Below are 12,577 nucleotides of genomic sequence, written 5' to 3'. Positions count from 1 at the left end.
GAACTAATCCCTCCGGTCCAAAATAAGTGATTTTTTGGATGTTTTCACACAGATTAAGAAATCCACCTTTTAGCATTAATTAGCAATGGAATAGACCATATTAACCTTTAATATCTCACATAAACACTCCTAACACATATTCCAACACTATTTACTCCAAGGACAATGTAGGAAAAAAATAATTAATTCATTCTTGAAATTTGGAAAAATCACTTATTTTGGACCACAAGAAAAATGACAAAAAATCACTTATTTTGGACCGGAGGGAGTATTGTTATATAGAGACGTTGTTATAAAGATGTCTGTCGAGGGTCTATCCGAAACAACTTCTCTGCCCTTCTAGGATAGGGGTAAGGCTGCGTATATTTTACCCTCCCCAAACCCCACTTGTGAAAAACTAATGTGTTTTTATTATTGTTGTTGTTGTTGTTATAAAGATGTCTGATTGTAATTTCAAAGAGTTAATTGGCTTTACACGACAGAAATATGAAAATAAAGCATGAAAAATATTTGCAATCTATTTAAATATTAAAAGGGTATGTTGAACAATTTCTCCTAAGATAAGGGACGAAATTAATATTTAGAAGAATACAAGAATCAAATTTATAGGGTGGCTTTTCTTCACAAGTAGCAGCCAGCATGGACCTTTTTTAACCCAATATGGACAATGATATGTTAGTTTTTCAAGATATAACTTGTAATTAAAACAAACACAGGACAAATACTGCAATTAATGATACTTCCTCTCTTCCAATAAACAGCAAAAGCATCCCTCGGTGCACTAAGCTCCTATTATGTACGGGTCAAAAGAGTTGGATCACAAGTATCTATTATTAGGTGGCCTTATCCTACATTTCTCATGCTTCCAATAAACAGCAAATAGTTTAAAAAAAAAAATACCCACTATTATTCTCCTGCTTTCTCCCTTCCCAATACTATGTCTCTGTGTCTTTTCTTTTGTTGTGTAAGAAGCAAAAACAAGTAAACAAACCCCATAGTAGATGTGTGAATGTGCAAAAGAACAAATAACTCAGAACCCATTTATGTATATGTAAGAAAAAAGCCAGTCACTTTTGCATTTTAATGAACTTGTTTCTCTCTCTTCTGTGACTCAAATACTTGTCTGATTTTTGAACTAATTTTTCTAAAAAGCACCACCTTTTTCACCTTTTTTATTTATTTTTTTCTTCTTTATCTTTCATATTTGTGTAATATCCAGTCTAGTTTGTGTACATCTTGAATTAAACTTGTCTGCAAAAGTTGAAGCAGATAAAAAGAACACATACTAAGTACTTTAGCTGTGATTTGAAATCTCCTCTTTCTTGTGTTAAAGATTGTTGCTTTTTGCATCTTTCTTGTACAAAGATTATTGCTTTTTGTAAGGATGAAATGGGTGTGTTTGTGATGCTACAGTACTGTGTGTTAGTACATTGTTTATGGCTCACAAACAAAGTAACAAGAATGTGATGAGTAGTAACAAAAGTGCTAGTGGTGGTAATACTACTGCAGCTGATAATGAAGTGAAACCAGCAGCCGCCACTACTACTTTTCATGATTTTTTAGGTAAAGGGTATCCTCAAGATTCATCTCTGGCTATGGCTAGCAAATTGGTGTTGCCATCTGAGGCATCTCCTTCTGCTTCTGTCTCTGTTGGTGCTTCTTCTGATCTGGGTTCTGGTCAGTAAAAAACCAAACACTTTTCTCTATTGTTATGTTTTGAACTCATTTTTATGTAATTAGAGGGAAACTGGAGGTTCTTTTAGCTATATATTTTGTGATGATTGAATGTTTTGAGATATAATTTGACAGCTGGTTTAGTTTCTTTTTATCTTTTCTTTTAGTCTCATGAGCATGTTTTGATTTTTATATAAGCTTGATGTTGCTGTTTCTTGTGATATGTTTTTGTTTCTACCTTACTAAGCCTATCCAATAGTGGGAGTTCTTGACCAAATCCATCATTATAGTTTCAGAACAACTTTCATTGCATCCTTATAATATTACACTTAATAGAAAACATCCTTTAAGTTACCAAAAGTTGTCCAAAAACTTCCCTCTGTTAAGTGATTGATTTAGTAACTTTTGGGAAGCTCTCCTTTAAGGTCATAGCATGTACCGTCTTTTTGGCAATACATATAGATGATAAGTTCTATTTTGGTATTAGTCTTTGAAGACTTGACTCAACCTTTGAACTTTTTTTCTAGCATTCACATATGGAAATTCTATGCATGCTTTTACTTTTTGTTCTTAGAAAAGGAAGTTAGCTTAAAATAAATGTGTTTAAAGTGGCAAGTGATTGGATAGTTCTACTTTTTGAGAATGTCACAAGTTGCTTTTTTGATGGTTGGCCTGTATGAAAATTTGAGCAGTATTTGATCATTTTCTTGTCATGGTAGAAAGACATTTAGGAAATCATTTTGAAGGAGTGCCGTTCTACGGCCTAAGGGGTGAAATTTCAGGGCCTGAGACAAGTAATCGATTCTCGGGAACAAAAAGAAGCAATTCTGACTCTTTGATGGGGTCATCAAGAGATAAATTTTCAACGCTGCGACCAGACGCATTGGAGAGCTCACATATGACAAAGGTCTGTATTTTCTTTTTTTGCCTCATCTATTAACCAGCACTCCAAAAAAAAAAACAGAAGAAAAAGAAGGAAAAACTGTTCCTAGTTGGTCTTCTGTTGTTTGCATATCATTCTACAATGCCTGCTATTTACTCTGATACTGGGAGTTTTCTTCAAGTTCAGCTACTACGAAATGCAGGGGGTGAGCCACGTGGACGACCACGTGATCAAGACATGTCCTTTGCTATGCATCCTATGAGGCCACTTCATGCCTCTTTAATATCACAACCATCCGCAACTGGTCGAACCGATGCCAATGCTTCCAAGTGGGATCGAGCTATTCCTGTCAATGTTGGCCCCACCTTGCATTATCATCCACGAGCTAGTCAAGTTGTACCTTTTGGCTATCAATCGTCAGCCAACAGGTTTGGAGATGCCAATGCAGGACCTTCTACTATATCTCAAGCAGCTGCTGATGAAGGATCAAGGACAGGAATCAAAGGATCCGGAATATTGAGGTCCATTAATGTGAGTGGTGGAGTCTCTGATAGAAGCCTTTCTGGGGTACCATTAGGTGGTGCTAAGCAGAAAGCCGGGCTTCACTTGTCTGACCTCGAATCTTCTAACCCAAGGTAAGTTTAGTGGATAATGCACAAACTGCCTCATTCCATGTCTGTCTGACTTTCTTTAATAGTATCATTGAGACTTCTTGATGTTTGTTGCATGATAGTCGGCAAGGACTGACATCCGCTGGATCTCAAATGACTATATTTTATGGGGGTCAAGCCCATGTTTTTGATAATGTCCATCCCAACAAGGTTTGTCTTCTGCTTTGTCAAATCACACCTCTCTTCCGTGTTTCTACTCTTTCTGTATGTCTTTGTGTCGGTTTTCCCTTTACTTTCTTTTTAAACCGAGTAGTTGAATAAATTTAGTGTGTAGCTTAACTGATAAGTTATTATCTAATTGCTCACTTGGCTGAATTCCCAGGTCTATTACCCCAGCTATATTTTGTGAAATCATAATCCCTCATGCTTAACTTGGCTATGGTATTACCTGATGGTATCTGTGGCAATGCATTCTTGATATGTTTAGTTTTGTTAGGAGAACTTTTGGGATACGTTTCTGGTGAAAGATGAGAATTATCATATTGGAGAAGTTTTAGCTTGCCGTAAAGAAGATAATGGTGGAAATAGTACTGGTATGTATCATATCTGAATGGAAGGCACAGCTGTAAATGAAAATAAAATGACATTGTATCAACTATCAAGTAAAGCACGGCAGTGAAGTTATATGTTGTAAGGGGAATAACTGCTCTAGCAACTTGTTTCAGATGAGACACATAATGTACACTACAAAAAATAGTTATTGGGATGCTGCTGCAACTGACTAATTCCGAGATGCCTTCATTTTTATACAATATAAGTGTTCCTATAAACTGTTCCTTCACAGTTAAAACAAGATAATTGGGCCAGCAGCGCTCGTAATATAGCTCATGAAAAGGATTAAATATCAATGCAGAAGCGTAGAGTGATTGAGGTCTGAAATTTTCACTGTGCTATGATGCAATGGTACCCTTTAGTGTTATGTTGTTCGGAGAAGTGTATGCCGACTCCAGGAAGGTCAATAGAGAAACAAATATGGCATGTCATCGTGATAAGTTTTTCATGCTCTTGGGGTTGAAAACGAATAATGTCTCTTTTCGTGTAACTCGAGATATTCATTAGCTTTTTGTAACAGCCAAACCCACTTTTATGCTTGGTTAGGTTTTGTCGGCTTTGATGTGGATGTCATATTTTGTGGAGAGGAAAGTAGCATAAAATGTAGCAAATTCTGTTGATTTTTTAACTTTACACCAAAACCCTTAAGTTGTCCTTCTTGCTCCCTCGGTTATTCGAACCCCAACCTCTTGATTGAAGCTGGAGGATCTTTTCATCACTTCTCTAAAACATAGCAAATTAAGTGCATTTGGCAGACAAAAGCCTCTAATGTAAAATCTAATTTTTCAGTTGACATTAGGAGATGGCATGGGATACATCAGGAAAGTCCTCTAGCAAATAGGTATGAGTCCATACCTGGGAAGAAAATGTCGACCTACCCAGATTATTATACGCCTTGAATCATTTTATATTATTTTGGCGTCATGTTTGGGTTGGCCTTAGCAAGTATTGTCAACTTTTATGTGAGTTTTTTCTTCTGCTTGGCGGTTAAATAGAGTTTATCTTGACTTCTCCAAAGAAAAAATAATCTTAGACTTAGATATTTTCTTAACTTGTTCCTAGCCATCCGTTGCTGCCATGTGACCAAGAGGTCACGGGTTCGAGCCGTGGAAACAGCCTCTAGCAGAAAAGCAGGGTAAGGTTGCGTACGATAGACCCTTGTGGTCCCACCCTTCTCCGGACCCCGCGCATATCGGGAGCTTAATGCACCGGGCTGCCCTTTTTTTTGGTTCCTGGCCATCCGTCCAAATTCTCTAATTTGTCTTCCCGAAATGTTCCTAGTTCTACTGTTATTCATGACTAAATTCTTTTTGTTCACCTGTTAGTCCTATTGTTGATTGTGACTAAATTAACTTGGTAAAACTTTAATGTACTTGTAATATACTTAATATGCCTTCCACCCCAAAAAGATTACCTTATATTCGTTTTTGAGCCGTACCAAAATGGTGACCTCGTTCTTTAACTGAAGACTCTTCTCCTTAAATATTTGATCATTTTAAAAAACATTAGTGTATTACATCAGAAGTTGGATGGGGAATATGTAAAACTTTTAGTTGATTAAGTGTCTATTTTAGGTTCTTGAAACCTAAAGCGGAGGCTAGGGGTCCCACAAAAAGCAAGAAAATCAATTAGGTCAAAGTAGAAGTATCCTTGGTTTTCAAAATTATTTGCATGTTTATCTCTGAGTCGAAAGCTGCAGTCATATAGTTGTCTTTTAGTTTTAAAGGTTAGTTAGTTTCGGTAAGATGTCATTTAAGGAGTTGTGGTCCAGCTAGTTTTTGACTCTGGAGGAAGCTCTTAGTAGAAGTCCTTTGAACATGGGCTCTGAGGTACTTAGCAGTTAGCAGCTTAGTCATTATTGCTTGCCATCCAAGTACTGTATCTGTTTATAGACATTGTACTGTGTAGTTCCAAATCCTATTATGGATACATTTTTGGTTAGTTGCGTTATGTGGATCCCTTGTAAAGGGTGGCTGTGTCCTTTGCTTCCTTCTCTATCCTTATTCTTGTTCTTTCTACTGCTGCCACTGTTACCTGTGGAAACCTTACCTGTCTTCTCTTCATCTGCCAAGAAGTTTCCGATTTCCTATGCTCCTATTTTCTAATGCTTCAATTGTTTTGTTCCTAGCAACTGTATATCGAAAGTAACTACATTCACTACCCAGTAATAAGCAATGAAAAGTTGGCAGTCCTCCATTTTCTCTGTGGCATCTTGCAAATATGTCACTGATGTCAGGCTGACTTTCATCGCTTACAAAATCTCAAGCCAGAAAGAAAGTTGCATTAACTCTACCACTAGACTCACCTTAAAACCTCTGTATAACTTCAAGCCTTTTCTATGCATCCACGCTCAGTAGAATTGAGACTATACTTGTGGATGGAGTGTATTTGTACATTTTGATTGAATGCAAATCTTGTTCTTGAATGCACTCATTTACTTGGTGCATCTTATGACAGTTTTATCACCTTTTCCTAACTTGTTTTTCTCAAAATTTCTCCGCGTAAGTTGTAAGTCTGTCCAGGAACCTAAAATTGGTTTGGCTAATCCACTTGAAAGCAAGCTGAAGTATGATAATTTCCTTCTAATTTGCTAATTGCTATTCCAGTTAGAATCTTCAATGTGGTGAGCTGACAGCCTGGCAGTGATTTGTCACTTCCAATTTTCTTCTTTCATTTTTAAGACTCCTATCCGAGGGTCTTCGGAAACAATCTCTCTACCTCCACGAGGTAGGGGTAAGGTCTGCGTACACACTACCCTCCCCAGACTCCTACTTGTGGGATTATACTGGGTATGTTGTTGTATTTTTAAGAATCCCATTGTATTAAGCATCAGAAAATGTTGGCTTCCCGTCGGAAATTAAGGCATTTCCAGAAGAGCTATTCCTTGAGAGAGTCAAAACCGATAACTTGCTACAACTGAAAAGACTTATAAAATCCTTAAGCCTTGACTCTTCCATATTCAATAGGAAGTCCAAGTCAAACTTGCAGGTGTTTGGAGAACTCTTACAAAAAGCTTTTAAACCATTTTTGAGAAAGAAAAAGAAAAGTCTATGCAAAATGAATTGTGTTTGGATAGTTGTAGCATAATATGATTGAGTTTCCTGCTATGTATCAGGCAGATGTTATAATGGCCTTAGCTGGATCAAATGGAGGATCTTGGTCAACTACCTATGCTCCAAAATCTGCAGCGAGGCCGTTAACTGGAGAAAATGGTTTGCCTAAAGCAGAGAATGAGGTAACCAAGGGCAGTAACTTAGCTCTAATTAGGGAGTTGCATGCCAGGTCATCTGGCAAAGGGGGTTCCTTTCACGGTTTTGGTTCTGGTGATCAAATTTCTGTTCCTCAAGGTAAAAGCTTTTTCTAATGAAGTTTGAAGCTCTACGAAATCCAAAGGCTCGAGCCAAAGCATATACTATAAATGTGAAACATCCTATTGGCATTTAATATATCGTGCATGAAATGTCTTGTCTCAAGCCAGTTGCAATTTCATATGACCTCAGACAACATGTTTCTACTCATGCCTTACAATATTCAAATAAGTTGACTGCTATTTGTAGGTATTCATCGAGGGGCTAGCATAAGTAAAGAAGCAAAAGCTGCACTGCAAGCAGCATCAAATAGTACTGATGAAAAACGAGAAATGTGATGCAAATTCCGTATTGTCTAAACAAAAATGAGCTGGCATTAATCAGAAATCAGGCGTATTGCTCGTCTTCTTGTCCTTTATTTTTTACTACTTCACCCCTAGAAACCAGCTGCATTAGTTATCAAAACCAAAATTGTACCGCGCTTTGTTTAGTTCTTGAATCAATGGAAGTTTAGTTGGTTCTTCCAAAAGAAACGCAGATGTTTTATAGGTTTGTTTAGACCTTGAACTCTCAAGGCATTTATGCTTCATCTGTTTACTATGTGCAGCAGATCCAATGCTGAAGCCAGGGATGTTTTCAGAAAGAAGTTTTATCACTTAACTGAATTCTGTTTTTGCTTCTTTTTGGAGTGAAATTGCCCGAGTAGAGTGGAATGGCTACAGGGGATTCATATATCTTGAGTTGTAGTTGATTGAGTTTTTGGCTTCTTAATCTAGAACATTTTATTCCAGCAGGAGCTTATTGACTCGCTAAATGTTTTAGAGTTTGAAACTCCAATTGATCTCTTCATGTTTGTAGAGGTCGTAAAGAATCATGTTTGTCATTATGGGTGTGTTTGGTACGAAGGAAAATATTTTCCATGGAAAATGTTTTCATGAAAAAAGAATGATTTTATCACTTATTTTTCCTTGTTTGGTTAGTGAATGCAAAACTTTTTCTGGTAAATGTTTTCTAGTTTTTGGTTAGAGAGTAGAAAATAAATTTTTATGCTACTCATTTCAACCCCCCTCCCCTCCTCCACCTCCCCCCCTTCCCCCAAGTCCTCATGTATTCTATGCTCTACCCCTCCCAAATATCCAACGTTTTCAGAACTCTATTTTCTTCAAGATTTTAATTATTCTTCTAAAAATTCAGGAATAATTAAAACCTCGAATGCGATGTTTTACTTTTTTACGCAAAAACAATATTGAAATTTGTGCTCCATAACTAAAAAGAAATACTCTTTTTTTAATTGAAGAAGAAAGTACTCTTTCTACAACATGAAAACAAAGTACTCATTTTATTGAAATGAAAGAAAATACTTTTTGTACATCATGAAAAGAAAATATTTTTTATTGAAATGAAAGAAAATACTTTTTAGTACATCATTTTGTTGAAATGAAATAAAATACTTTTTCTATATCATGAAAAGAAAATATTTTTTTTGTTAAAATGAAAAGAAAAAAAAACTTTTTTATATCATGAAAATAAAATACTCATTTGTTGAAATGAAAAAAAAAGTAATCTATCTATAACATGAAAAGAAAATATTATTAATAATATCGCTATTTATGGTGGGGTGGGGGGGCGGTTGGTGGGGATGGGGAATATGGGGAGGTTGAAAAAGAGTTTTGAAAAATATTTTCCTCTCTTGGTAGTGTTCGACCAAAAAGTTTTAAGCCCTTTTTGTTAAACTAATTAATAAATAAATATGGGATAAATCCTAGCCAGAGATAATTTACTCTAGATCTGAGATGGAAGACAAGAATAAACAAGTATGGTTGGACATAAAGTTTGATTATAGTCGCGATTGGATTCAATAATATAAGAAAAGGAAGATGACTTCAATAATATCAAATGATAATGACAAGTACACAAAGGAAAAATAATCACCATTCTTGAACTAGATAGACATCCATACATTCGATAAAGTTGAATTACAGATACAATGCCAAGATCTTTGAGATTTATCCTCCTTTTGGCGAAGAGTTTGGGAGAAAAAGCTTTACCCTCTTTCAGAGAGATGTACATGTATCTCTCTGTTTCCATCAATCCCCTTTTCTTATTTTCCCTCCTGATATTTATAAAAACACTTTCCTTACCCAGCGGTCCTTAACCAGCGTATCTAAGTTCTTGGAATATTTTCTAGAATATTCCCCCGAAATGCCTAAGTGTCGAACTAGCCGTTCGGGCCGAACTGAGTGCTCGACCTCGACCGTAGCTGAGTCGTTCGCTGATATAATGCTTCCTGTACGTGACTTCGGCTTGGTTGACCCCTAGTCCTCATTCCTTAAATAGAATTCCTTTGATCAGATTTTGACATATACAGGTAGGGAAAATATTTTTCTATATTTTTCAAAGCATTTAAGACAACTAAACATGAAAAAATTAAAAAACACTTTCTGAATCGTCTCAGGACGATGACGAAGAGACTCCGTTGAAGAGGCGGAGAATAAGGGCTGATGGGGTGCCCAGGACCGAGGAGCCTTCGAGGGACGATGCCGTGTTTGCAGTGTCTGAGCCTGCTGTCAATTTAGGTGGGGAGAGCGTATCCCCCTCGGGCGTGGAGGTGGTGCCCGTTTCTGGCGTGGGGGAGTCTACCGTGGTAGGGGGCAGAACTCGGAGGCTGCTACGATCATTCCGAGTGGTCCATCGACTTCACAACAAGCCCGTGCTCCCTCTTCGGTCAGTAAGAGGGAAAAGGGTTGTAGATGACTATGAATCCGGTTTAGATATTGACCCCGAGGACATAAGCATGTTTGAAATGGGGTTTACCCGGGTGGAGGCCGGAACGGATAGTTCCTCCCGTGTGATCGAGATTGCTTCGGATTGCAATTTTTTGGAGGACACGGTGAGCCTGGTACCCCAATTTGCCCTCCTTTGTTTTGCTACTGAAAGTAGGTCCCTCCAGGAGATCGGCGATGTTGGCCTATCACGGGGCATAGCCAGAATGTCTTTGAGGGTGAGTTTATTGCTTTCTTCATTTTACGTCTTCTACTCTTGCTCACTTTCTCTCTCTATTCTCTTTTCTTTCTCCAGACTTTCATTTTGGAAACTGAGAGTAGCCGCCGCGAAGAGAGGCGGGATGCCGCTTTTCAAAAAATGGTTTCAAAATACCACAGGTACCGTGACAAGTTCCACGATATGCATGCGCGGCTCTGGGCGGGCGGCAATCCTCAGTCCCTTAGGGAGGAGTTGGAGCGGAAGGACAAGGACCTGATGCGGTCTATTGGCATATGCAGCGAACTCGAGGGGCTGCTTAGGGCTAAAGAAGAAGAGCTCGAGGTGGGCAAGGGGGTTGCCGTTGAGTGTGTTGATCTTCAGGCGAAGGTGGTGGCCCTGCAGGCGGAGCTTGAGCAGAGTGCCACTAGAGTCGCCGGTCTAAGTGTTGAATTGGCGAAGAAGGTGACCGAGTTGGAAAGGAAGGCGACCAAGCTGGAGAGTGCTGAAGGAGATCGAGTAGCAGCCTTGGTGAGAGCTGCGGCACTAGAAGATTCTATCCGCATTTTCAGGTCTGAACGTGCAATTGAGATGGAGACGGCCGCTCCGAGGGAGGCGCGGCTTGATAAGAGAATCGGTGTGCTGGAGGGAGACGTCTCAACTCTGGGCGATCAAATTGCTACTCTTGAGGCTGAGAGGGCCCAATTGTTGGATCCGACTCCTCCTGCGTCCACCTCTGTTGTTGTTCCTCGCCCTTTGTACTAGATGTGGATCCACGTTGAGGCCCAGCGGGATATATATAAGGGTTTGTTGGTAGCGGGGAGTGTCCCTGAAGCTGCTTTCGAAGAAGCTCGTGTTAAAGCGCGTGAGGACCGGCTTGCCTGCGGCTATGACCCCGCGACGCCAGAGGCCGGTTAGCCTCTCCGCATATATACAAACTCTTCCTCATGCTCGCCAAGTACGCGGAGTTGGCCGGCCGGGGGATTTCTCTCAGTCACTTTCGTGACCTCTTCGTACCCAATTTTTACAGGGGTACTATGACACATCTTCGTCGCCGCGGGACCAAGGGCCTGGTGGTAAAGATGGATGATAAGACCAATCGCCGCTTTTGGGAGAACTTCTTCTTTGTTAGGACGGAGCACGTGGTGTCAAATCCCAACGGGTTTCTTGAGGAGTGGAATTATGCCCGTAAGTTTTTATTTGTCTTCTTTTTCTTTTTTTTTTAAAACGGCCTCTCGTTGTCCCCTTCTGGTGATCTAATTGTTCTTCCTTTCTCCATTTTGCAGCCGAGAAGGCACCTCCTAGTCGCTGACAGTCGTGAGTGGGTGAGCCGGGTTTTGCCCCATACGATGGTGATTCGTCAATGGTCGCTGTTCCCAATAGATTCGGGCGTAGACCTTCTTCTGGTAAGTCATCTCGTCTTTCCATTGGTCACTTCACCCTTCGTTCTATATTTTCCTCTTTGTTTTAAGCTTCTCTTGTTGGTAGGTCGCTGAATCGCGAGGAGGGCGAGGGTTCCCATACCTACTTTCCGTCAGTCGAGTCTCTTGACCGGACCTACACCAACTACGGCTGCAAGTGAGAGCGTTCAGGCCGCTGCTACTTTACAAACTACGACCTCTCCCGGACTCGGCCGTCATGAGGTCTCGTCAAGCAGAAGCTTTGATTCCCATAGTTCATTTGGTGGACGAATCGTCTCAGGACGATGACGAAGAGGCTCCGTTGAAGAGGCGGAGAGTAAGGGTTGATGGGGTGCCGAGGACCGAGGAGCCTTCGAGGGGCGATGCCGTGTTGGCAGTGTCTGAGCCTGCTGGTGATGTCAATTTAGGTGGGGAGACCGTATCCCCCTCGGGAGTGGAGGTGGTGCCCGTTTTTGGCGTGGGCGAGTCTACCATGGTAGGGGGCAGAACTCGGAGGCCGCTGCGATCATTCCGAGTGGTCCATCAACTTCACAACAGGCCCGTGCTCCCTCTTTGTCCAGTCAGAGGGAAAAGGGCGTTTTCAGGTCTCAACGTGCAACTGAGATGGAGACGGCCGCGTTTGAGGGAGGTGCGGCTTGATAAGAGAATCGGTGTGCTGGAGGGAGACGTCTCAACTCTGGGCGATCAAATTGCTGCTCTTGAGGCTGAGAGGGCCCAATTGTTGGCTTCGACTCCTCCTGCGTCCACCTCTGTTGTTGTTCCTCACCCTTTGTACGAGATGTGGATCCATGCTGAGGATCAGCGGGATATATATAAGGGTTTGTTGGCAGTGGGGAGTGTCCCTAAAGCTGCTTTCGAAGAAGCTCGTGTTAAAGCGTATGAGGCCCGGCTTGCCTGTGGCTATGACCCCGCGACGCCGGAGGCAGGTTAGTCCCTCCGCCTGTTGGGGTCGTCTTTGAACGAGCTTGATGGGCGAACTACGCCAGTTTGCGAGTTGTGAAATCTAAGCATCTAGGTCGAGGGGCGAACCTTTCATTGCGAGATGACGATGAGATGCTTCGAGAACCATACCCGACCGTTACATCAGTT

The 12,577-nt window shown here is 40.5% G+C and overlaps 1 protein-coding gene across 2 annotated transcripts; it reads left to right on the top strand.

The window, feature by feature from the left end:
• LOC109227284 (protein TIFY 8) lies at positions 860-7,971 on the top strand. Of its 2 annotated transcripts, none has more exons than XM_019392390.1 (6): positions 860-1,677; positions 2,457-2,581; positions 2,744-3,192; positions 3,291-3,378; positions 6,896-7,127; positions 7,338-7,971. In XM_019392390.1, exons 1-6 carry the CDS (start codon positions 1,437-1,439, stop codon positions 7,424-7,426), a joined length of 1,224 nt encoding a protein of 407 aa, XP_019247935.1. In that variant the 5' UTR covers positions 860-1,436; the 3' UTR covers positions 7,427-7,971. The 2 variants fall into 2 exon arrangements, with proteins under 2 accessions (XP_019247935.1, XP_019247934.1); XM_019392389.1 differs by having other exon boundaries at positions 861-1,677; positions 2,394-2,581.

Source organism: Nicotiana attenuata, chromosome 6 (genome assembly GCF_001879085.1).
Source record: "Nicotiana attenuata strain UT chromosome 6, NIATTr2, whole genome shotgun sequence".
NCBI lineage: Eukaryota > Viridiplantae > Streptophyta > Magnoliopsida > Solanales > Solanaceae > Nicotiana > Nicotiana attenuata.
Note: the sequence above shows the minus strand (reverse complement) of the source record. Positions and strands in the feature narration are given on the sequence as shown.